Genomic DNA, 24,497 nt, shown 5'->3' with positions numbered 1-24,497 from the left:
AGAGCAAAATAGATGTTCAAAGAAAAAACAAAACCTCCTCAGTGAAGAATGAGGCTTTGAGCCACCAAACTGTAATAAAATGGCATCAGCAGCTCACTAATTACTGACTGCATTGGACCTTTCCTCTTTTACAGTGTTTAGTTCTGGAAACCCATAAAGGGAACAACAAACCGCAAAACATTGAGTTTCTGTTCAATCGTTTCTTTGCAAAAAAGTAATTTAAGGTTCATGAAGGATGACTACATGTTTTTTTTAATTATCATTATTTTTACTTCATTTTTAGAATAACTAAAACGACTGATGGTGCAGTACGTGGGATTTTCTTTTTTTACTTTACCTTATTTTAGCTGCACTCAGAACGTTTCTGAGATTGTCTGTTTTCTGCCAGAGAAAATCCCTGCTTTGGTTTGGGGTTAGCATTTGTTATGAGGAATATATACACAGTAATTAAATACAGAAAGAAAAATTTGTTTTTATTAAATACACCAGCATGTGACTCACTCTTTATTCTAAAAAAAAGAAGGTTTTTAAGCTGTGAGTATACCTTAAGTGTCTTGTTTGTGCAGTTGCTTAAAATTAAAATGTGGAAAATATTTAAGGACAAGTGCTTAAAAGTTTTCACAAAGACATAAATCCCAGAATATGTGTGTTTGTGTGTTTTTCAGTGTGAGTTTCAGTGGGTGTGACGTGTGAGAGGGTCAAGTGTCATAATTTGCAAGAGAAAAGCATCATTACTGCCTGACTCTTGAATATTATAAAAGTTGTCTTTCATCATGTTAATTGCAAGCATGTTAAAACTATTTTTTTTAAGTATTTTGAAGGTAAGTCATGATGCTTTTAAAGCCAATGTTCAAACTAATTAGATGTAGGCTTCAACGTGGCATGCTGAAGAACTGATATAATTACCACTGTCATTAAGGTCCAAAGCTAAAATTAGTTTAAAAAATATTCTAATATCCAATTAGAAAAAAAAAGAGACCAAAACCTAATTACTGAAGCTTGTAGTTATCAAGGAGAGCGTTATGCAACTCTGGATCGTTTACCAATTACATTCATTTAAAAGCCATATCTTCCACTTTTACAAAGCATATGTTTAAAGACGGATTTATTCATCATTAAGTTACGCAAAGAATATTTTCCACACATGAAGGATCTTCTCCTTTACAAATGAACAAGACTGCTTTCAGATTTCCCCATCGTCTGATTTACAAAGCATATAATTCTGGCACAAAAAAGTCTGTATATATTAGTGCTGTCAATCGATTAAAAATTTGATTAATCACATTCTAGCGCTGTGATTAATCATGATTAATCAATATGCCTAACTTTGTAAGTATAAAATATAAATATGCACACAGCTGTGGTTCTTGCAGGAATCGTTGCCAGGGTAAGCCCCTCCTTCTGCTGCACTCCAACCAATCAAAATGCAAGAAATCATCTGGCTATCTGGTTGTTTTTCTGTAGCAGGAAGCAACTAAGCCAAACATGCACAACTACACAGGCAGTATCAAACTTGTTGAATTTATTTTCTAGTTCCCGGGCATCCCATCCCTTTCAGATGCCTCCCTGGGCAATTGCCCATATCAAAAACTGTCACAGTGTGCACATTTTCAAAAAATATTCAAGAAAATGTTTTATCGTCTCAAACCAAAAATGTGTGAAGATTCTCAGTTTTCCAGGTTTTTATATCCAGGGAGGCTTAAGGAAGTGATTTTGTTTTAAATGTTAATTTAGAAATGTTCATCTCCATTCATTTCCTATGGAACTTGTGCAATGAGGCGACAGTTGCTTGTCCTTCTCCGGTCATGCATGTGAAACTTTTAGTTCCGATTCGATTTTGGTCTTTGACTGGCTGTGCTTTGACTGGGCCATTCTAACACATTGCCAGGTAGCTCTGTCTGGATGTTTAAAGTCACCAGAGTCCAGTTTTGGTCAAGTGTTGCATTGTATTTGGCTTCATCCATCTGCCATTCACCTTTGACCTCCTTCCCCATACATGTTAATAAAAAGCAACCCACTAATGCATCCATTACCATCTTTCGCAGTAGCTACCTTTCCTTCCTTCCTTAGACTTATTTACCCTGAGATCTTAGTTTGCCAGGCATTTTTTTTTTGTTTCTCAGCTATTCAAAAGCAACAAAAGATGTTTGTTTTATCCGTTTTGCTCATGAACTTGGCTGAATTTGTGAGCTACTCAGACGACATAAAATCCGCGAAAGAATTCCTCAAGTAAAAGTGATGAAACAGCTGCATTTTCCAAAGCAGCATTGGCGCTTCCTCCGTCAGAACTGACTCCAGCACACAAACAGATTCATAGAGTCATTAGAATCTACATTCCCTCTCCTTCCAGAGAGGAACATCCGATATCTGACTGCTTTCCACTCCTCGTGGGAAGAAGAGCTTCTATTACAGCACCATTAAACCTTGTGTCGAACTCTTAGCTCTGTAACCAGAGAGAGTCCCAACACGCAGCCATCTCTCCTTGAAAGGATACTCAATTTCAAACCTGAAATGTGTGAAATCAAGCCTGACAAACCCAAAACATAAAGCTCACAAATGACACATCCTGTGGTGTAATGAGACCGGGAGAATAAAACACCGTAGTAGAAGGCAGCTGTGGTAAGCATCAGTAATTAAAGGAACAATGGCGTTAAAAAACTCTGAAAAGGAAAACAATGTTTTTCCACCTACTGTCTCTGGATGAGGAGCGAAATGCAAATAGATCCATCAAGTCGGCCCACTCAAGAGAAAACTCATTGAAAACAAAGTGTTTCTCTCTGTGACTGGATTCAGCAGTGAGGTATGTAATGGGCTGCCCTCTCAAACGAAACATCTCTGAATTACTTTGCCATATTGGGGACACCAAAATGAAGAATTAATCTTACTGATATTTGTTTGAGTTTTAAACAAAGCCAGTCTAAAATTGAAATTAAATAAATAAATAAATAAATAAATAAATAAATAAATAAATAATTGATTTGATATTGATGTAACTGAACCATTCTGTACTGGGCCCACTCTCAGAACTGTCATGGTCTTTTAGGGGATTGTAAGTGTTAATGTGATAGTCTGAGAGAACATCATGTGTATTGGAACCAAAGGTTACAATTTCTCTGACCCTGAATAATGGCTAAATCAGCAAAACATCTTAAATAATAATATGATGATGTGAGGTGGAGAATGAGTGAGGCAGAGCTCCATCTAGGCCTAAAGTTAAGCATAAACAGCAGATTCCTGTTCCTTTTATATTTAAAACAAATCATTGTAAAAAGCAATATATAAATAAATAAAAATTCACATCATCAATTGGATATGTGAAAGATCAAAACTTCAGAAAATTCTGGAACAGCTCATGTAAAACTGAAATTTTATGTTTATCATTTCTGCAAAATTGATGAAAAAAAGAACAGTGCAAGCATCAACAATTACTAGTAAAATGATCCAGGACTGGCTACAAAACCAAGCTGACAGCATAACGTCAAGGGATTTAAGCTTCCCCGGCTGCATTTTCTTTTGAATATTTTAGATATGCACTCGAAAAACTTTTGTTTGGGAGATATTCCTCAAATAACTTGAGGTCACGTTCCACAAAAAATTCTGTGAATAATGAGCTGTGAGTAATCAGGGGTCAGCGGTAGCCCCTGTTTACCCTGTTGTATTTACAGAGTAGAAAACAGCTGGTCAGACTCAATGATAAGAGCTACATCATGAAAACTTACAGTATGCTGCTGTTACAGCGGCATGAAATAGAAGAGAAGGCTCTGTGAAAGTACTGCGACTGGCTAACAGTTAGCTGCTGAAGTTCTTCCTCTTCTTCTTCTTGAAGCTTATTGGTGGTTGGCAAAAAACGTTAGGTGAGCATTACTACCACCAACCAGTAAGGAGTGTAGACCACAAGCTGCTAAAGGTAGCTTCTGCTTCGGCTGTTTCAGTTTTTAATGAGTCTGAGTTGCATGATCATCTTTACTTCAAACTCCAAATTGCTTAGATAGATTAAAGTAAACTCTGTCATTTAAAAGAAAAAAAAATACAACTGGAGATTTATGAAATCGTAGAGTGAAAATTTGTGAAAATACAAATAATAGAAAACATAACATTTGTGTGTTGCATTATCCTAGCACTGGACTGCAATATATGAACCTGTAAAATATTATGCAGTAAATACAAATTCTTCATAGCAAACTTTGTAATTTGTGAAGCCTTCACCTTATTAGACAAAAGGAGAAAAACAATGTATTTTTACTTTTCCAGAAAACCTAAAACCTTTTGTTTTTACTTTCAAACGACCCCAACCCCATCACCTCCCACAGCTCCTCAAGGTCAAGTAGGTATAGACAATGGATGATTCATATCTGTACCATTAGACCCCTAGTAGCTATTATTGTTCAAAGGCAGCGCATTTCCAAGTGGGGGTTAAATGACGGTCAGCGTAGAGCTGAGAAAATGAGCTTGGGAGATTTTTACTTCAGCCTAGGATACATTTACAGTACTATCATATCAAAGAAAATATTTAAGAAAGCCATTTTTATCACTTATTTAACCTTGATAATAAAGCCATTTATTTCTTTTGATGCTGCTAACTTGTAGACTTCATTAGTCTCATCAATGAGAGATCATTCAGTAATTCAAGTATATTCTCTCAGCTTCTGTAATTTTGCCAATACAGACTCATGTCAAAGATGTAGTAGATGTTTGGATTTTCTCTGAAAAGTATTCTCCCTCCCTCAGGTGAAAAGGTCAAGGAAATGTGCAGAAAATACAGCAAAAAAAAAGTAGAACGCTGGAAAAATTATATTTTCCTTTTACACAGTTTTTCTATTTTTGCTTCTTAATTGCTTCAGATCAAACTGTTTCAAAATTTCTCTGTACAGAAGCTGAGAGAAAGAAAGGGAGCAGTTAAGGAGGGTGGAGCAGCGGCACGTGAGATTGTAATGGACAGCGCTAAAACCCGCTTCCCGGCTCAGATTGGTGGTTTCTAGTGAGCGCTGGCAGAAGGCAGAGGAGCTGGATTTGTTTTAGATTATTGATGTCTCATATCATACTGTCACAACTTTTCAACAGTATGTAAAAACAAAGTATATATTTTTTTTATGACACTGCCTACTGCTGTTTTAAGAAAGAAAACCATTATTTGAAAACAATTTTTTATCTTAAAAATAGATGCCAGCTTGGATATTAAAATTTGTTTCATGACTTAAAACATGGAAGTGAACAAAAGTGTAAAGAAAAAATGGAGAAAACTGTAAAAAGGAAAATCATTGTTCACAGCATCATATGAACATGTATGAAGATGGTTCCCAGGACATGGCGGTCAATATTCCGACCCAGACAACAGAACACGGATCGAAACTGAGAACCGTCTGAATGCTGAATGCCCAACCCTTTGCTTTATTTTAATAGTGATAGAAAAAAAAAAAAAAGAAAACGGCTAAAGTAGCTTGTCACTTTGTGTATAATTTTGCCTTGAACTCAAGGCTGAAGGCCTCCTGAATTCATCTGTATCCTGGCATCTACAGGTAAATGTTACAGGCTCTTTTCCAAGGCTTAAAATTGGATATAAAAACGGTCAAGCATGCATGGATACCCCTGTGATGGCTGAGGCATTAAAGCAGAATCTGCTGACTCACCAGCTGTGACAAAGGGCTCCTTTTTCTCTCATAAAAATAAATAAATAAAAAGAAATACTCTACAGCTTAGCTCTGGCAGAAAACATGAGGTGAGGCCGCATAAAACCATCTCTAGGAAGAAAGCATCGCCACAGCCCCTCCCACCCCGTCCTCCAGGAGTCTATAGCAGAGTTAAGAGGATACGAGTGAATGTGTGTGTGAGTTGTATTGTCCGGGCCACACTCGGTTAACAACCCCATTAACTGGCTCACAAAACAACCCCCGGGGCAACGATAACATCAATCCCAGCTTCAGAGGGCCATTACGTCTGGCCAGAGATATACGTAGCTCTTCGTGGGAGCGAGGTGAGGCCCCCGCGGCCGTGGAGCTGGGGGGTCAGATTGTGGGGGGGGAGGTGGGGTAAGGTGTCGCCGCCCTTTTGTCAACTCCAACCCTCTGTCCGCCCAGCAACCCCAGCCAGACTGCACAAACACACCGACAAGTAGCTCCCCCCAGGCTGTTTGGCAGGACGGAGTCTGAGGCTGTTTGTTTATCTGCTTCTCTCAGGCCTTCACACACACACACACACACACACCCATGCACACACGCATACACACACACACACACACATGCACACACGCCAAACACAAGCCTTAGCTCCTTTATGCCGACAGATCAACACATACAGGGCACACACACATACAGTGTGTGTGTGTGCCCTGTAAACTTTGCAAAGTCACACATTATTTTACGCGGTGCAGTAGCGGAGCCTCGTGTCGATCCAGATAAGCGTACGAACAAACCCACACAACGAGGCGCCACCTCGTTATGTCCTTACAACATGCAGCTGATGCAAATAACACATTAAATCAGTCGCAGACATGTAGCCCACATGGCAATATCTCCACACTGATAAATTCTTCCCAACCATAAACCCTCTAAAACATACACACACACACACACAAATGGAGCATCTTCTTGCAGTATCTAAAGGCGCGCTGCTCTCAGGTGATAACATTCTCATGCTGCAACGGCAGGAAAGAGAAGTCAATGGGTTTTTCGCCCTCTCCCCCCCTGCATTCTGCTCGGCGGGTAACTATTGAACTCCGGGATGCTGCATAGAAACATGTTTTGTCTGAAACTTCAAGTGTTTAATAGCTGGATTTCTCCAAGGGAGGTTTAACAGCCTCAATTAAAATCGCATAAAGGGGAAATGCACGAATCTTGACAGTACAAACACAGCGCCACTTTTAGAACAAACAGGGATAAGGAGCTCGGTGGAGCCTGGTTCTCCTTTCCCCATTACTGGGTTGGACACTGAGGCGACGCAGATGAGTGACGGCTCACCCAGATGTCTTGGACAGGAGGCGACAAGTTTACCTTCGGATCCCTGGGGCGGAGGGATCGGTCTCGGGGGATGGGATACAACGCCGAGCTTCCCGTGGAGTTGGTGAGGCAGGGAGGTTTTCATGGCAACCGAGAGAGGAACGGCTGAGAGTTCCCTCCCAAAGGGAGACGAGACGACAGGAGAGGCAGCACCTGCATTCAGCCTAACGATGCTCCCATTAGAAATTTTTCAATTGTATAAAAGAGAAAAGCATCAAAAGTGTTGGTGAAGTCCAGCTTTATCAGAACCCTCCACAGAATATACACCTGGTCTGGTGTTCTGTTAGCCGTGCCACACCAGGTTCAACCTCCATCCTGAAGGGAACATCAGCTTAACATCCTACTTACAGATGAAGCAGTTGGTCCTACTGTCAATGTTCAGCTCTTCCTCAGACTAAATGATTAGTCGAGTTTTTATTGTGACTTGCTCTCTTTCACCAAATGAGCTACTACCTTTAACTCTATACTTTACACTAACATACAAAATCCTCTGGAATCAGTTCTTCTATTTCTTACTGTGCATTCTGCTCTGTCTGTTAATCTGTCTGTCTGTCTGTCTGTCTGTCTTGGTCGTTGGAGTTGCCGTTCATACTGAACCGAGTTCTGGTTCTGCTCGAGATTTTTCCTGTTAAAGAGGAGTTTTTCCTCTCTGGTGTCACTGCATGCATGCTTGGAATGAGGGATTGCTATGAACTCAACAACATAAGAAAGCTATTTTTCGTCCAGGAGCTGTGAATGCTGCAAGTCAGTGACTTGATGCAATCTGCTGGGTGTACTTAGAAACTTATTGAACTACTTTGACTAATAAACTGAACTCATTGAACTGACTGATCACTGGGATCAATTGGAACGTTTGGTGTGATTGAACTGAAATGACAGACAGAAAACAGAGTAGCTCTCCTCTGCTTCTCCCCCACTCTGCTCCTTCAGACTAGTGGCAGCAGCAGTTAGCAAACACCTGGTGGAACTGCGCATCTGCTGAGCTTAAAATATGAACCACTTGTATGAACGCTGTTAAATGGTTAAAGGAGAAGAGTTGTTGTGATAACTGCTGAAGGCAGAGTTTGGAGCTTCTGAAAGAGACAGAGACCCAGTTTCGAGGCATTCAATTGTGAAGACAAATTTCTTTTGTCTTTTTGTACATACAGCATGTTCACAACAAATGAAGGTAACATAGTTACTTGATTATGCTACAAAATGGCAAATCTTAGTGGTTTGGGGATCCACAGTCAGCTGATCTCTATCCAACAGATCCAGCATATTTAGGATGTTGTGAAACTGAAGATTATCATCATAAATCTTCAAACCAAATAAGAGCTGCAAGATTTTCTGGTAACACTTTATTTGACGGGGTGTGCATAAGACTGACATGACACTGTCATAAACATGACATAACATCTGTCATGAACATGAAGGAGTCTTTATTGAATGTTGCCATGAAGTATCATTCGATAAATGACACTTTTAATGAAAAGTTGCTCTAAAAGTTGCCTTGAAAGTCCATTAAAAATGCCAACTTTGCATTAAAATGTCATTATTTACAAAATTAATGCAAAGTTGGGACTTTTAATGGACTTTTAAAGCAACTTTGCATTAAAAGTGTCATTATTTACCGAATGACACTTCATGACAACTGTCATAGATGTTCATCAAGACTTCTTTATGTTCATGACAGGTGTTATGTCATGTCTATGACAGTGTCATGTCAGTCTTATACACACCCTGTCAAATAACGTGTTACCGGTTTTCTAATAAATAATAAACAGTGAGTAATGTGTAGTTTTATTTCTCTTCCTTTTATGTGTACTTCAGTCATTCATTCTTTAATAGACCACTGAGGAATCCCAGAGTCTGGAACTCTTTCTACAGCAGAAGAAGCCTTCAGGTCCAGATGATGTGCATTACTCACGTGTTCCTCGTTTTTTTGGATGTAGCTTAGCAAACAGCAGCTCTCAGTTCTGTGCTGCTGCGATGGATTTGACAGCTTTCCTTTAGAAATGATCAGAGTTTGAACCAAAACTAAATGTAAGCTATACGATCTTTAGTGTCTTGATTAAAATGAACCTTCATCTACTGTTCATGTTCTGTTCTGTCAGCAGTAGGTCATTCGCACTGTGAGTTATGTTCTACAGTACATAACTCACATATATACCTATATCTGTTGTTGGGTTTGCATTCTTCTCCTGACGGACAGCTGTCTGAACCTCCTGCTGGCTGTAAGAGCAGAGAAATGCTTTAGCAGCAGCTCCTTATGTCAGCGGAAAGCAGAACCCTGAACACTATTCAGCTCAGTCCTAATCCCATATTGGTATTAGCTCTTCCAATATTCTTTTCATATAACGTCTCGCATATTTCTCTCACTTCGTGCGTCAGACAGTTATTATTGGACAAAGAAATTGCTGTGAACTTCAGAAGGCTGCATGGAAATGACCCAGGTTTCAACAGAAGGTTTCACTTGGTTAATAATGTCTTCAAAGTGCTCTAAGTAGCCAGTGCATATGCATGTCTGCTTATTGTAGACTATTGTGAGTTTTAAGGGAATGTTACTTGAACTTGACAGATTCATTTATAATCTGAGTGGTACTGTGGATGCTTTGTGTGGCTAGTTTTTTTTAATTATTATTCTTCACTGTAACTTTTACATGTATCTAATATTAGAATGCTGCTCAGTCAAAAAAGAAAAAAAAAAGAATCAGTAACTCCAAGACCTTTTTCCATTCCTGAACAGTGATTTGCATGACAATTGCTGAAAGGTTATCACATATGTAAAACAGTTCATTTCAAGCATGAATAAAACCTTTCATAGAAGATAATCTGATTTTACGCCAGTCCGGCTTTTGTAATTAAAAAAAAAAAAAAAAAATCTTTGTTAGCATCAAAATAGCTGTTTTCACACCTTGGCAGTATTTTGTTCAGTTGTTATCAAGTGTTCCTGCAATTGTAATGACAGCCTGGAGTCTCACCAGGCCACTGGAGAAAAGGGAATTATGACCTTTACTGTTTAGATCTGTCTTCCAGTTCATATCAATGTGTTTGTCAAAAATATATATGGGGTGTCATTTGAAAATTAAATATTTAGTTTGCAAATTAAGATTTAGTTTGAAAATTAAATTTTTAGTTTGTAAAATGAATAGTCTGGAAATGAAATGCTTAGTTTGGAGAATAAATATTTAGTATGACTAAATACTTAAGAAAGAGCTAAAAATGTATTTGGAACTATGACAGTATGAATAACATATTGAAAATATGACTGACAAAATATGATATTGATGTTAATTTTTTTTTTTTTTGTGGAAGTTTACTTATCTATCCAGTAAGCTCAACTTGCTCTTTTCTGCAGGGTTGTGAGAGTAAATAAAATAAATACAGCACTGCTGCAGATCATCCGAGGTGTTTATGGACGGTAGAGTGCTGCTTGGCCTCTGCTCCAAGTGCTAAAATGCTAATTGGCCTGGGGCCGCGTTGCATTCTGGTCCGGTGACGGCTCACCGCCTCACCGCCCTTCACCAGCGAGGGTCAAGCTTCGCCGAAAAATATTGCAGCTGGAGAAGATGCGGCGAAACGATCCACATAATAACTTCTTTACTGTCAAACAAGTAAATATACAAGGAGAGATGTCCTCTACTCTTATAACGCTTAGGGTTTAAAGTGACTTTCAAATGTTCTTGTTAAAGTGTAATCTGCAAACAGCTGCCGACAGCCCCGTTTTTTTCTTTTCTTTTTTATAGATAGGACAACAATAATCCATAAAAATGTAATCAATATCCATGCACACACTGTGTTCCTCTGCTCATGCTGGAAATGCGCAGTCCTTCCTCAACGGTTGTTGCTAGGAACTCAAGGGCATTGTCAGCTTTATCAGCGCCAGGTGATTCATCAGGCTAGTTGGTAAATAAGAGATGCTATCAAGCGCTCCTGGTGGCATTGAGGGCTCTTGTCCTAATCAATAACTTTCCAATTTTTCACTGATCTCTGCCTCTGATTAGCCGGACTAATCCAATACACAGTGTTGCTGTCCATTACGGGGGCAGGACAAAGCCTTCCCATTAAGGCCCCCCCCCCCTCCTCTCTTATCTGTTGTTTTAGCGATAGGCGCGCCGGTGCTTGGGAACACAACCAGGACATTCCCTGGGCTCTTCTAATTGCTAGTCAACTTTGGGCCGACAGATAGCAAAGAGATGTCACTCCGCCTAGCAGCGCCGCAGTCCTAAAGCGCTGAGACGGTAAACCAACCGGCGCACGGGAGGCAGGGCACGCAGAGGTACAATGGCTTGTGATTTTTCATCTCGCCTCGGTGGAAACGGCAGAAAGCAAAGTGACGCGAGTAATGAGGGAGCTGAGGGCGAGGAGGGGCGGACGGGCTGTCAGTCAGAGAGAGGCGGCCGTGGCAGCAGCCACTTACTGACGATCGGATGCTGATGAGTAAGCTCAGGCTAATTTGAGTTAATGACTATAAAATGTGCATTAATTTTCCTTCTTGAAATGATCTGTAATGAGCATAACTGATGGAAGGGGAGATGAGAAGTCTTTTCTTTACAACTCAGAGAGTACGCTATGTGCATAGACAACCTGAGACACTTGGAAATAAGAAACCTGGTTCTGCCACCGATTAACTGTGACTTAACCTGCTGTTTTTAAAGGGGAAATATTAGAAAAAAATACTTTTTTTGAGCTTTACATCATCTTATAAAGTTATCTCCTTGTCAAAAAACGTACCTGGAGTGTTGCTTTGATTCTTTCATTTATGTTTGAGAATTCCTACCATCTTCCATGGCAACCGTTCAGCTGAGCAAAACACCTGGGGGGACCGAGCCCCGCCTTTGAGGACAAAGCTCTTCCTTAGAGCTACAGTTTCCAAGCTTCCACCTCACAGAGCAGCCCACCCTCGCTACTCCCCCACTCAGCTCCTTCAGACTAGCCAGCAGCAATTAGCAAACACCTGGTGGAACTGCGCATCAGCTGAACTCATTGTACCAGCTACTTCTCAGTGCAACACTTTTAAAAACATTAGCAGGTTAGTAGAGGGGCCATGGTGTGATGACTTTCTGAAGGTGAACTGTCAGAAAAAGGAGGAGTTTTTAAAGAGACAGAGGCCCAATTGCAAGGTGCTTAAATACAAAGTAACATTTTATTAAGTTATATTTGATACATTAAGCATTTTATCATAATTGAAGGTATAATATGAGACCATGTGCCTGGGAAATACATACTACTGTCTCTTTAACCCAACTCAAAGGTCCTGGAGATGAAAACCATTGAGTGAAGAACGCTGTTGTTCCTGTGGTGGTTCCCCCCAGGGCTTCAGATGACTGCCTCAGGTCCTCCTGGAGGACTTTTTCATCAAAATTAAGGAATTATTGACTTAAAACAAGGTCCTACATATTACTGACAAGTTACTTGTAAATTAGTTTGTGTCCTACAATATTTGCCCTAAAAACCACACCAAGAATACTTGGTAGGATTTTGAGTTTTTGCAGTGGAGAAGCAGCATTCAGGTTCTCTGCTCCACTAATCTGGAACAAACTTCCAGAAAACTGCCAACATGCTGAAACATCTTTAAATCAAGGCTTAAGGCCTTTTGATTAATACAAACTGGAACATTGATAAATATATCTGATGTATATTTGCTCGATGATTTTTATTTGACAAAATGTCATGTTTGTCATTTGTTTCCTAATTGATGATTGTATTCTGTTTTCATGGTGTAAAGCACATTGAACTGCTTCGTTGCTGAAACGTTCTGTAAAGATAAACCCGGCGTGACTTGAAGACGGTAATTGTTACAATCGTCATGTTTTGTAGCAACTCTTCCGCGGTTTTTCTTCTTTTTTTGCATTATGACAAAATGAAAAAACTGAACATATTGTTGCGCTTTGCTTAGAGGAGTTGTATCTAAGAAGTGTCAGCATTAGTCATGCACCTTCATGTTATTCATGTCTACAGTAAAAAAAAAAAAAAAAAAAAAAAAAATATATATATATATATATATATATATATATATATATATGTGTGTGTGTGTGTGTGTGTGTGTGTGTGTGTAGCTTGAAGAGCAGCTTCAGAGTGTTAGCTTTGCCCCACTGTCATTCATCGCAGGGAGCTGCCAGACTTAACACAAGCTCTAGCCTGAGGTTAAAGTAACAGCCAGCTGCTGAGCCTCTGCAGCTTTTTGCACTGATGTCAGTTCAGAGTCCTGCTCCTTCAGGCAGGCATCAGTTCCTGAAAATTATTTTCCCTCAGCTTGTCTGTATGAACGTGACGGACGTGGATGTGCTCGGTCTTGAGATGAAGAGTTGCTGTTTCTACAGTGGCTGAGAAAGACTTTGTTTAGCACAAGAGCGAGGGATTGCTTCAAAGTCTCCACGTTCACCGTTTCTCTTTGCTGCTGCTTTTCTTTTCGTGCAATCTCAAGAAACATTTCCTTCTTCTGTCATTATTCACCAGCAGTGCACGGCTATTTCCAACTGTCTGCATGCAGAAAATAAAAACACAGAAAAGTTCTTTCCATGATAGCACCCTTTATTCAATGTCGCCCTGGGAGGTGAGCCGCAGCCCTTATCAGAACTGCCCCCTGAGTCTCTATGCAGGTCAGTGGTACATGATGCCAACACCAGCCCATTCAGTCAGCCATGAAATCACATCAATAAAACTCCATCCTGACTGCTTTTATTCCAGTTTAGTTTTTAAACTCATTTAAATTTTGCTTGCGGACATTTCTAGCGTCGACTTTGTCCTTTTGTTAACACATCAGTGGAGAGCTTCAGCCTGCGGGCAGAGGCCGTTTGGTTCGGCGTCTTACCCCTCATCCGTCAGATCCACACTGATTAGTCTCCTTCCTGCTGGACGCCGAGCGAAGCGGGAAAGGAAAAGCCAACCGCCGCATGCCGACCAGTGAAAACTTTTCTCCCCTCATGCTCTGCCCCAATGGAACAAGCCGAGTAAAATTCAGGCTCCAAATTTCTCATTTTGCCATTACCAAGCTCACTACAATTTCACAGCACAGCAGTCACACCATAATGAACTTCCAGAAGTAATTAAAGGCCGTTTCCTGTGGAGGGACCTTCATGAATAGGAGACAGACAGTTTTCCAGCAGTCTGTAATCACGGCGCCCTCCAGCCGAGGCGTCACATCGGCTTTTGTTGTTGGCCAGAAATCCCTTCAGGACGCTGAAAGCTTGATCCTCCAATCGGCACGCCGCCATGTGGCAAAAAGTAATGATGCAGAATTGCCGTGGCAAGCCTCTGCTTCATTTATACTTCATAATCCGAAGCAGAAACGTATATGAGAAGGTAAAATGTAACGATGTTAGATCATGTTTCACAGGAACTCTGACGTTAGTTGGTTAGTTCCCTGAGGCCCCATGAATCCAGCGGGACAGAGTTCTAAGCAAAGTAACAAATACAATGCATTTAAATAAATATTAGCATAATTACTGACTTATAGACATTAAATATTAATGTATAATTGTAATCCACAAATAAAAAACCCCACTGATCTTATGGAACACAAAAACCCTGACCTGGAATTATGTCTGATTATGATTCAAACTATCCAGCAGGAAGAGAAACATTTCTGATTCAGCAATGTATAACTAAATAACAAAACACTACAAATAAATGTCCTCCAGTGAAGCTAATAGCTCACATTCATAGGAGACTTCACCATCTCTCCACCTCCAGGGATTTCCATCATTATAGCTATTTTATCTGTTTCAGATTGAAATTCAATTCAATTCAAATTCAGAAATATTTTATTAATCCCAAAGGGAAATGAAATGTTGTTGTAACTCATGAATTTAGATTGAACAAAGACTTATTGAAGATAACAAATGTTAATATTAGACAAAAATAACTACACTAAATACAAAAACAGCAATGTTCAAATCATAGTTTAATTTATTAAAAGGAAAAAAAGCCATGCATGTGTAAATACTCCACTCATTCAAATAAGAATGAAGATAAACCTTTTTTATTTATTTATTTATTTTTTTTACTGTACTCAGAGCCAGAAGTGGGAAATTAACTTGTTACCTATTTGACTATTTGTGGGGGAAAAAATACTTTTAGGAGTAGTTTTATTACACCATAGTTTTTTCTTTATTTGAGTAACATTGTTATGTGAAAAAAAAATATCAAAATGGGTTTTTATTGCAGTTTTGTGAAATACACTGATTTCAATACAGCCGAAAAACCACCTCAACCTAACGCAAAAACTTTTTTCTAAATAGGTGTGTTTCAGTTAAGCAAATTTATTTTCGTAATTCCAGTTTGCACAGTTCTATGGTCAAGATAAATGCAGATAAAGACTCTTTCAGGAGGCAGAAAGATCTAAAGTTCTGCCTGGACAGAACTTTAGGTCAGAGTTCAAGATTCAACGATGAGAAACAGGATGACCAAAAAAGAACTGGTTCTGATCCCAGAACCATCGCTGGCCAAAAAAGAAGTCTCTCTTCTGTTTTCCAGATGACATCCTGCTGTTATGTTTGACCGAAAAGTAGCAAAGGATTCCAGAAGAGCAACATGTCACCAACAGTCAATCATGCAGCAACACGTGGCTCAGAAGAGCAGAATGCAGGTCAGGGTGGGCGGGGCTGGATGCGCTCAGCATCAGTCACATCATTAAATCCAACTACAGAGAGCTACAAGTTCATCCCCATATGAAAAAGTTAAGCTGGAACTGAATGTTTGCAGCTCCAGGACGGATATTTACTCAGTGGAAAAGTCTGGATTTATGAGGACACTGGAGGGTTTAAACAAGTCAGGGCTTCTTCTTTTTATTTCAGCGCAGCCTCGCTGTCTGAAGACATACAGCTTTAATAAAGGAAAGCTTTTTGACTTCCTCATTGTTGGGAGGTAGAGAAAAGAAAATTGAAGTTTTTAATCATATATTCTTAGCATATTTTGCTGGCTTGAGTAGTATGTAGAGTTGTTGTTTATGTCTAGGATGTTTTTTTCCTATAATATCCTGCCGTAGGTTTGACAGATTTCTTTCATTTTCATTTACTTTGGCATCAGTTGGTAGTATCAGACAGTCACAGCTATAGTTATAAACCATTAATCAGCTTTCATACCCAAAGCGATTCTGCCCAAAAGTGAACCTGGATTCCTTTGGCTGCTGTGATTTTAGTTTAATATTCATGATAACAATAAAGAAAATAAAAAAGTCATATAGATTAGAAGCATGATTGTTGTACATTAAGTGATAAATTGGTATCATTTATTTACAGCGTAGAGATAATAGACACCAACAGTCAGAAGCATTAGCTGATCATGAACACGAGCAGAACATCGGTCCAGTCTGGGCTGGATGACAGTGAATGGTTATTGTTCTGAATCAGGAGTGTCCCAGGTGTGGCTCGGGGGCATCTGGGGCTAACAGAAGGATTCCTTGAGGCCAAAACACAAGAGGAGCAGACATAGTGTTGGTTTGATAACTCAGATGGAGATACACTTTTAAAAAAAATGTTGTAACACAATTTTACTGGTGGTATGCATTTCAAAATAGATGCAGAACACTTAAAGGGGCAGTATTACGTCTTCTATTTGCAATTTGCCATTTAATAGCATCAACTATGTTAACTTCAGTCCTTATAAAAATGCTGTATGTTTCAAATATGACTTAAAAAAATGACTTTGTAATTTAGTGCATTGAAATTGGGCCTCTGTACCTTTAAGAAACTCTTGCTCTTTCCAATGTTCTTTCGCATTCAGGAAGTCATCACAACATGGCTCCTCTATTAACCAGCTTTCTATAATGATCTCAGCTGATGCTCAGCTCCACCAGGTGTTTACTAATTGTTGCTGGCTAGTCTGAAGGAGCTGAGTGGGGGATTCACATAGGAGGGCTGTTCTGTCAGGCGGAAGCTCTGAGGAGGAGCTTTGTCCTTGAAGGCGGCGGTCGGTTCCACCCTGGCGTTTTTTGCACAGCTGAATGGTTGCCATGGGAGATTAAAAAAATTCTCAAAAATCCATGAAAGAGTCAAAGCAACCCTTAATAAATTTGTGATTTGCCTTTATCCCTCATCATTCTCAATCCAAACATAATAGGGTAGTATTTGTCTATGAAATAAATTAAACTCATAATACTCTGAACCAACTCTATGCTTCAAAAATATGAGCCACATGTGTTTGATTTAAACATCTCATATAAGTTCTTCCAAATCAGTGATGTGAACAGTTCAGTCACTCTAAACAGACCCTAGTTTTTCCTCAGTCAGAACAAACTGCTGGTGTAACAAATCTACAATCCTCTGCATCTCTCTGAGTGACGGCCGGTAGGAAAGCAGCTCTCACTGTGCTGACGTCCTGCAGAATTCCCCAGCTTCAGCTCGGCCTGCCAGGAGCTTACCGTAAGCTCCAGCTGCACATGTGAACGGGCCGAGCTGTGATTACCGCCGCCGCTGCCGTCCGTCCGCATCAGGGCTTAAACCATCGTCAGAACCTCGACCCGCCTATCCTCAGAGTGAAGCGCTGCATCGATGCGTCGTCTGAGCGCAGCGCGTAAAGGAGGAGCGCTGATCAAAGCAAGTGAAAGCCGGCGGCCTCTGTGTTGGTAAACGACACGTGCCAGTAGCTGACGAATTTCACAGCTAAGTGAAATTCTCATTCTGTACCTTCTTAGAGGAAAGAAGCTGCATTAAAGCTATTAGAATCAACGACTGCATTCTAATAATAACTTCTCACCACAGAGGAAAGAAGGAGCGATGCCTTGGAGGCGAGTGAGAAACTTAACTGTGAGATTCACGGAACTGCAAATAAATACTGCTGTTCACCATTACAGCCAGCAAGTACAATATAAAATTTATTTCATTATTTTATCCGAATAGGTAAATTGAAACTACTCCTAGAAAGGAGGAAACTTAGAGATATGTTTACTATTAAAAATTGTGATGTGGGTGATACTTATTTACCCACTGAAGGAGGGCAGGAAGTGCTGTTGTATTGGTTACATGGAGTGCAGTATTAACTTTGTGTGAAATCTGTAATTGATGTACTTTGATAAAATATGAACAGATTTTAGGATTCTTTATTTAAAGACATATTTGCCAGGAGATATACATTCTGTATATCGCGTCATCTAAAAGTGATCAGGAAGAAGAACAGAATGTTTCCAGTTCAGGCTCAGAGTCAAACCTGGAGCTCCGCCCACGCGCAGAGATGAGCCTATCGGGACTGATACAGATATTATCGATCCTGATATTGAAAAAAAATTAGTTAAATGTTTGACCAAGCTATAAGCATATAGTACCTTTATGTCCATTTTAGAAAAAGAAATGTTTCAAATCAGTTCAGTTCTGTTTTCCTGTATTGGCCGATACCAAACCTCAGATATCTGTATCGATATCAGAAGTGGAAAAAAGTGGATTGGTACGTTCCCAGGTGATTCTCTTACAAAACTGATGACACAGACGTTGGTCACAGTCTGTGACCTCTTCAAATAATGCATCACCTTATTTCCTGTGAATTCCTTTCATGTTTTCATCATGGTTTAAGCTCTCATTCGATAAAAACCAGATCTTACCAGTGTTGAGGTCTTTATACTCCTGGGACGTGTGTTCGTTCTGGTGCACCCATTCCCCATTGCATTTGAAGAAGATCTGTAAGGCGGGCGTGGCTCGGCAGCGCAGCTTGATGGGATTGCTTTTCACGATGTAGGCGTCCTCTGGCTCCTGGATGAAGTGCGGCAGCGTGCCCTGCACCGAGGGCAGCGTGTCGGCCTGGCCGGCCGGGGCGCCTGCAAACACACAGCACCTCCGTCAATCATTCAGTCTAAAAACAGGAAGCGGCAGTCTGCCAAACACAAAAGCTGCTTCCCGTCGGTTTCGCGACTTAGCAACAAAAAAACAACAACAAAAAAAGCTGTTAGTTTTTCTTTATTTTTACTAACAAAAGTATAGAAGAAGTGCTCGGGATTTTCAAAAGAAAGCTCAAATGACAGCTCTCTATTCATCAGAAGCCAGAGCACAGCAGAATAATTCCCCCGTCTTCTTCTTGTTCTAGCAGACCTGCTCCCCTCACAGCAATTTGCGGATAAATGAAATCAGAAAGGAACAAGTGGAGAGGAATTAAAGGAGGAGGCTGATTACCCAAATTGTGGCAGTGGAGTCTGAATGCATCGCATCTCAGCCTGGATTCTGATTCAAAGCAAAACAGGCTTTTGTGCCAGCAGCACGCAGGACTCCAGCTTTAAAGAAGCTTCATGTCACATTACTGTTTTTGTTTGACGCTAGCAAAAAGCACAGCCCGGTTCTCCACTGTTCTTCATCATGGCAGCTCATCAGTCTAACCACAGGTTTGAAACAGGCAGATCTTGGAGAGTGAGGCAGAGTGACTTGGAGTGTTTTTTTTTTTCCTTCTTCTTCTTCATCATCTATAAGCCAAGTCGTTACCTTCCACGGCGTGCTGTTCTTGCTTCCTCCGGAGCAGAGGCACGCTGTGTTCAGGAACAATGAGGAACAGGACGTTTGAGCTCCTTCTAAGAACAGCGCCCTAACCCCATCAAGGCGGCTCCAGTTGAGCTATTCAGTGCTGTAAAAAGCCCAGGAAAGCCATTACCACCCCAACCCCCACCCACCACCACCCACTCCCCATCACATCCAACTCTGTCCCCTGAAATGGAATCTGACCTCTCTCCACGGCTCTCTATCAATGTTGTCCTTGTTAAATGGGTAAATGAACGGATGCAGGTGTACAGAGGAGGCGCACTCCAACAGGGAATGAAATAAACAAACAGGAATGCTGACATTACCTGCTGGCAGATGGATGGTCACCATATTTAGACTGAATATACTCCATTTTATTATTCATACTATTATTATCTGTTTTTTGTATTTATTGATCATTGGGTTAATGCTAATATGTATATTTACATGATGTTTTCTTCTAACAAATTATGCTGAAGTATTTTTACTTTCTTATTGGTAAAACACATGGAGACATGGGGTGTCATTTTCAAAATTGGAAAAAAAATAGATTCAATAATTCTATACATATTGAAGTAGAAAAATGAAGAAGGGGAGGGTACATACTGTGAAAGAGGTCATCTATATGTAGTAATATACACACACACGGAAACACACCCACACACACCTACACACACACACACACAGCATAGCATGTCTACTTATGTGGCTCGATGCCCATTAGAAGCACTAAGTCCTCACAATGCAGTATTCCTTGAAAAAATGGGCCTTACACCATTTCATATACAAGGCTTCACACACACACATACAAGATTGTACATGAAATGAATCAAATTAAAAGTAATTATTTGATTATTGAAATAATCCACTCAGAGCAGTCTGACTGGTGAATATGTTCCACCCAGTAGCTTTTTAGCTTCACCTGCTTTACATTCTAGAATAAAATAAAATAAAGAAAGAAGAAATCTCCTTTTAAGCATCTTTGCTACACATAATCAAGCGCTCATCAAAAGAAAGCTCTTATTTTTGAAGGAATAACATTTTAGTTTCCTTATTCAGAAAAGTAATTGAGTCATTTGTATTTGTAATGTAAATCAAATGTTATGTAAAAAAAAGTTAAGTAGTGAAATGAAAAATTTGCAGAATATGTCTGTTGAAAAGCTGTTCTGGAGCCAAACTGCTTGGCAGTTTGGCTCCAGTTTGCAGCTCCGTCTGCATACTTTGCTGTGTCTCCACAAATTTGCAGGTATTCTTTTTTTTTTTTTATCATTTTTTAAACCTGCTGAGTGTACAGTAATACTCATCATGTATCATGTTTCAGCTGCACATATTACCACCCAATTGTTTGGCCAACTTTCCCACCATGAGCAATGTCTGAGTGTAGCTAACCTAAAGAAACAAAGAGCGTTCCTTTAAAGTGGTGTGGATAAATAATTGCTGCTATTACATCTAATGCAATTTAGGACAAGAATGGGCATTAAATTGACTTTTAAATAAGCTACTAAAAAGGAAGGCAGAACGCTCAGGAGGCCGATTACAATAAGAATAAAGAAAACATCACATGATTACAGGAGAGATATTACACAGTTTTCAGCAGATATGATTCTCATTAGAGCTCAGTTTGGAAGGTGCTTTATATTCAATTAAAGTCACACAGACATAGAAAAGAAAAAAAAACTGTAAATAACTACACAGAAAAACATGATTAATGGCAACCTATTGTTTAATTAAGATGACACATATTAATGTGTGTGTTTTATTTCAGGACCTGCTACTCTCGCACTTCTGCTTGGTCACTCATTCGTCAGAGTATTTCCTCCCATGCCTAAGCCCCTCCCCTTACGTTTAGCTACAATTAGAATGTCAGCAGCAGAGCGTGACCTTTTTCACATTCTGCAGTGTTACAACCCAAAAACCATCATTTTATTTTTTTTAAAAATGTCAATACTGAGTGAATATCTACTCCACCAGCAGTTGAGTTATGCCTCTAATAGAGCTGCTTTGATCCGATACTAATATCTGTATCGGTTACAATAATGAGAAAAATCCTAGATCGGGTGTCGGTGACGGTATGCTCAGTCCATCAGGGCAGATCTGTTCAGTCTAATTCTATGCTTTGAGCTCTGAGTGACGTCATGTTTTGCTATTTATTTGAAATTATACTTGAATTCCTAACTGCATTTTCTGAACCATTTGAAAAAAGGCTTGATGTAGTTTATGTTTTACATCTTTGATTAAGGCAGTCAAACGTGTAAAAGTGTCTATATTATTTATTCTACAGTTGCTGTTCTATTCCTAATTGCACTGACTGAACAGGTAAAAGTTGTGTTAACATGTTGGACCAAGCTAGTGAAACTCTTGATGTATTTAAGTGTGCAATACTGTAGCAGAGTTATCAAATTAATTTATGTCTGTGCTTTTTAAAAAAAGGAGTGATTCAGGTACTGTTGTCAACCCAGGCCAAAAATGTATAATCAGCATGGATTTTCTGTATCGGATCGGTATCGGCCGACGCTAAAACCTCATGTCAGCACCAGAAATGAAGACAGTGGATCGGTGCATCCGTAGCCTCCACCCAGAGGATTTACACAATTTTCTTTGCAAAGCAGATCAAACTCAGTCACAGTCAATTGAGACTTTGATGAAATCTGAAATTTGACTATTTTAAGATGACATAAACTAATGTCATCTTAAAATGAATATTCTTTTGATCTAGACCGGAGGTCTGCAACCTTTACAATCTTAGGAGCCATGTTTGCCGCCAGTCCAGATAAATGACAGTTTAAGAGCTGCAAATGCTACAATATTTCTTATATATATATAAAAAAGACAACCTGTAATTTTTTGATAATGTCTACTCTAGGAAGTTTCACTTTTAGAGCACCCCATTTTATTGCAGTTTGTAGACTTTAAAATAAAGAAAAACAGTAGGCTTTTGCAGAAAATGAGATGGATAGTTTTCCTTTTATGGGATGTGGGAAGTTATAGAAAATGAAAATGAAAGAAAGTCCTAATTTCCAACTTAAAAACAACAGAAACAAGTAGATCTAAAACAACACCACTGGTATTTTTAGTGTGATGAATGTCATAGAATAGGAATGTATTATGAAAACGTGCTTTAAACCTTCATTTGTTATTAATTTACAATTCAAAACTTTCATTGATAATAATTTTAAGCCAGAGGTATTAAGAGCATTATGGAAGGTCCAAACAGCCACTAACTTCTTGAAGCAGACATTTATATATAAAAAAAAAGTTAAGGTGTCTGTTTGTTTAAAAACTTTATGTAGTGGGACTGAAGACAAATGTAGCTCCGAGGATTATAACGGTTGCAGACCAACGTTGGAAAAAAAAAAAATCTAATAAAGGCCAAAGTTTCTGAAACAAAACCACCAATAGCAAAACTAGGAAACTGTTTCAGCTTGAATCTTTTCCATTTCTTTTCATTGGTCACTTGAACATTCTGAACGGAGAAACATTTTTCCTGACATCGTCCTCATTCTTCCTGTAAACACGTTGCTCTGATTAATCCCCCCATCTTAGTTCTGTCTGCCTCACAGAGACCAAGACCCCGGCCTCTGAAGCAGCTGACCCTCTGCTGAGATGGTCATTGTTCTCCTGTAGTCGTTACGCATCACTGAACCACATGAACTTGTCCTTTACTCCCAACTACATTAAAGAGCACAGCTCTGTTCAGTTTTCATTTCGGTTCTTGGTTTATTCTGCCTCAGTCCGTCTCTCTCTCTCTCGTGGTTCTGAACTCCAATCTTCAGTCGGGCCCCTGTTCCCAGCTCCCTGGCTCCGCTCTGCTCCGCTCTGTCTCAGGGCAGCTCCCTTCTGTCAGCAACTCTCGCTCCAGCAGAGCTGAACCTGCCCTCTGCAACTCTCTATTACAGAGCTGCTTCCCTTTCACCACAATCATTTAATAAACTGGTCCTTCCAGGTGCTGCAGTGTGACAGACTCTTCCTCTGGGGCTAAATCAAGATAACTGATACCATGAGCTGCATTCTGTTTACAGGTTTGACCTAATTATCTCTATGTAGCGATTTCAATCTTATGCTTCCAAGAAAATGATTATTTCATGTCGCCATTCTTTTGATTTTAAGGATTTATTATATTAATATGAAAATATTATCATATATATGCATATTTAATAGCTACCCTAACCCTAGCCCTTTGGAAGTCATCACAACATGGCTCCTCTATTAACCCTTTAACAACGTTTTTACCACCGTTGCTCTGAGAAGCAGCTCCATAATGAGCTCAGCAAATATTCCACCAGGTGTTTGCTAATTTCTGCTGGCTAGTCTGAAGGAACTGAGTGAAGGAGTTGCGGGTGAGGTGGAAACTTGGAAACTGCAACTCTGAGGAGGAGCTGCATCTGGCAGGTGGAGCAAGATCCTCCGATGTGTGTTTTTTTTGTTTTACAGCTGAATGGTTGCCATGGAGATTAAAGGATTTCTCAAACATGCATGAAAGAATCCAGGCAACACTTGAGGTATGTTTGTGATGCAGGAATAATATTATAACAAGATGTAAAGTTAATTTTAAATAACCTTGCCTCTTTTACAACAGATTACAAAGTTGGAAGGGCTGAGAAAAGCACCGAGGTCAGAGGGCAAAGATGTGTGACATACCTGCATCACAAATCTCGAACAAGCTTCCAGAAAACTGTAAAACAGCTGCAACACTGACTTCCTTTAAATCTCGACTAAAAACCCACCTGTTTAGAGTTGTATTTGTAACATAATCAATTACAAATTTAATGATGGTGTTTTGACTCAATGTCATGTTTTGATTGTTGATTCTGTGTTGCATGACTTTGTGTTTTTGTGTTTGTTATGATGTAAATCACTTTGAAATGCCTTGCTGCTGAAATGCTATACAAATAAAATTTGACTGATTGATTGAAGACCTGATCCTCGTAAACCATCTATCCGTTACGCCCATGGAAAGCACATTACGTTTACAAATTAAAAAAAAAAAAATACTTAGCAATGAAAGTTGGTTACAGAAAAACATGCAGGAGGGACACAGATGGACTGACTGTGTGAATGTTGGTAGTATTTTACTTGTCAACAGGTG

The 24,497-nt window shown here is 39.6% G+C and overlaps 1 protein-coding gene across 1 annotated transcript in view; it reads right to left on the bottom strand.

Annotated features, from left to right (window-relative positions):
- LOC103129356 (netrin receptor UNC5D-like) overlaps nucleotides 1–24,497 on the bottom strand; it is a gene marked incomplete at its 3' end in the record, with an annotated part of 130,932 nt that overhangs the window by 16,533 nt on the left and 89,902 nt on the right. Inside the window, exon 2 of the mRNA XM_016665010.1 lies at nucleotides 18,511–18,723. Coding sequence (XP_016520496.1) covers nucleotides 18,511–18,723 — 213 coding nt within the window. The remainder of the gene's footprint in view (nucleotides 1–18,510; nucleotides 18,724–24,497) is intronic.

The sequence above is a fragment of the Poecilia formosa genome, unplaced genomic scaffold (genome assembly GCF_000485575.1).
Source record: "Poecilia formosa unplaced genomic scaffold, Poecilia_formosa-5.1.2 Scaffold538, whole genome shotgun sequence".
Taxonomy (NCBI): Eukaryota; Metazoa; Chordata; class Actinopteri; order Cyprinodontiformes; family Poeciliidae; genus Poecilia; species Poecilia formosa.
The sequence above is the reverse complement of the archived record's forward strand: the minus strand, read 5'-3'. Positions and strand labels throughout refer to the sequence as shown.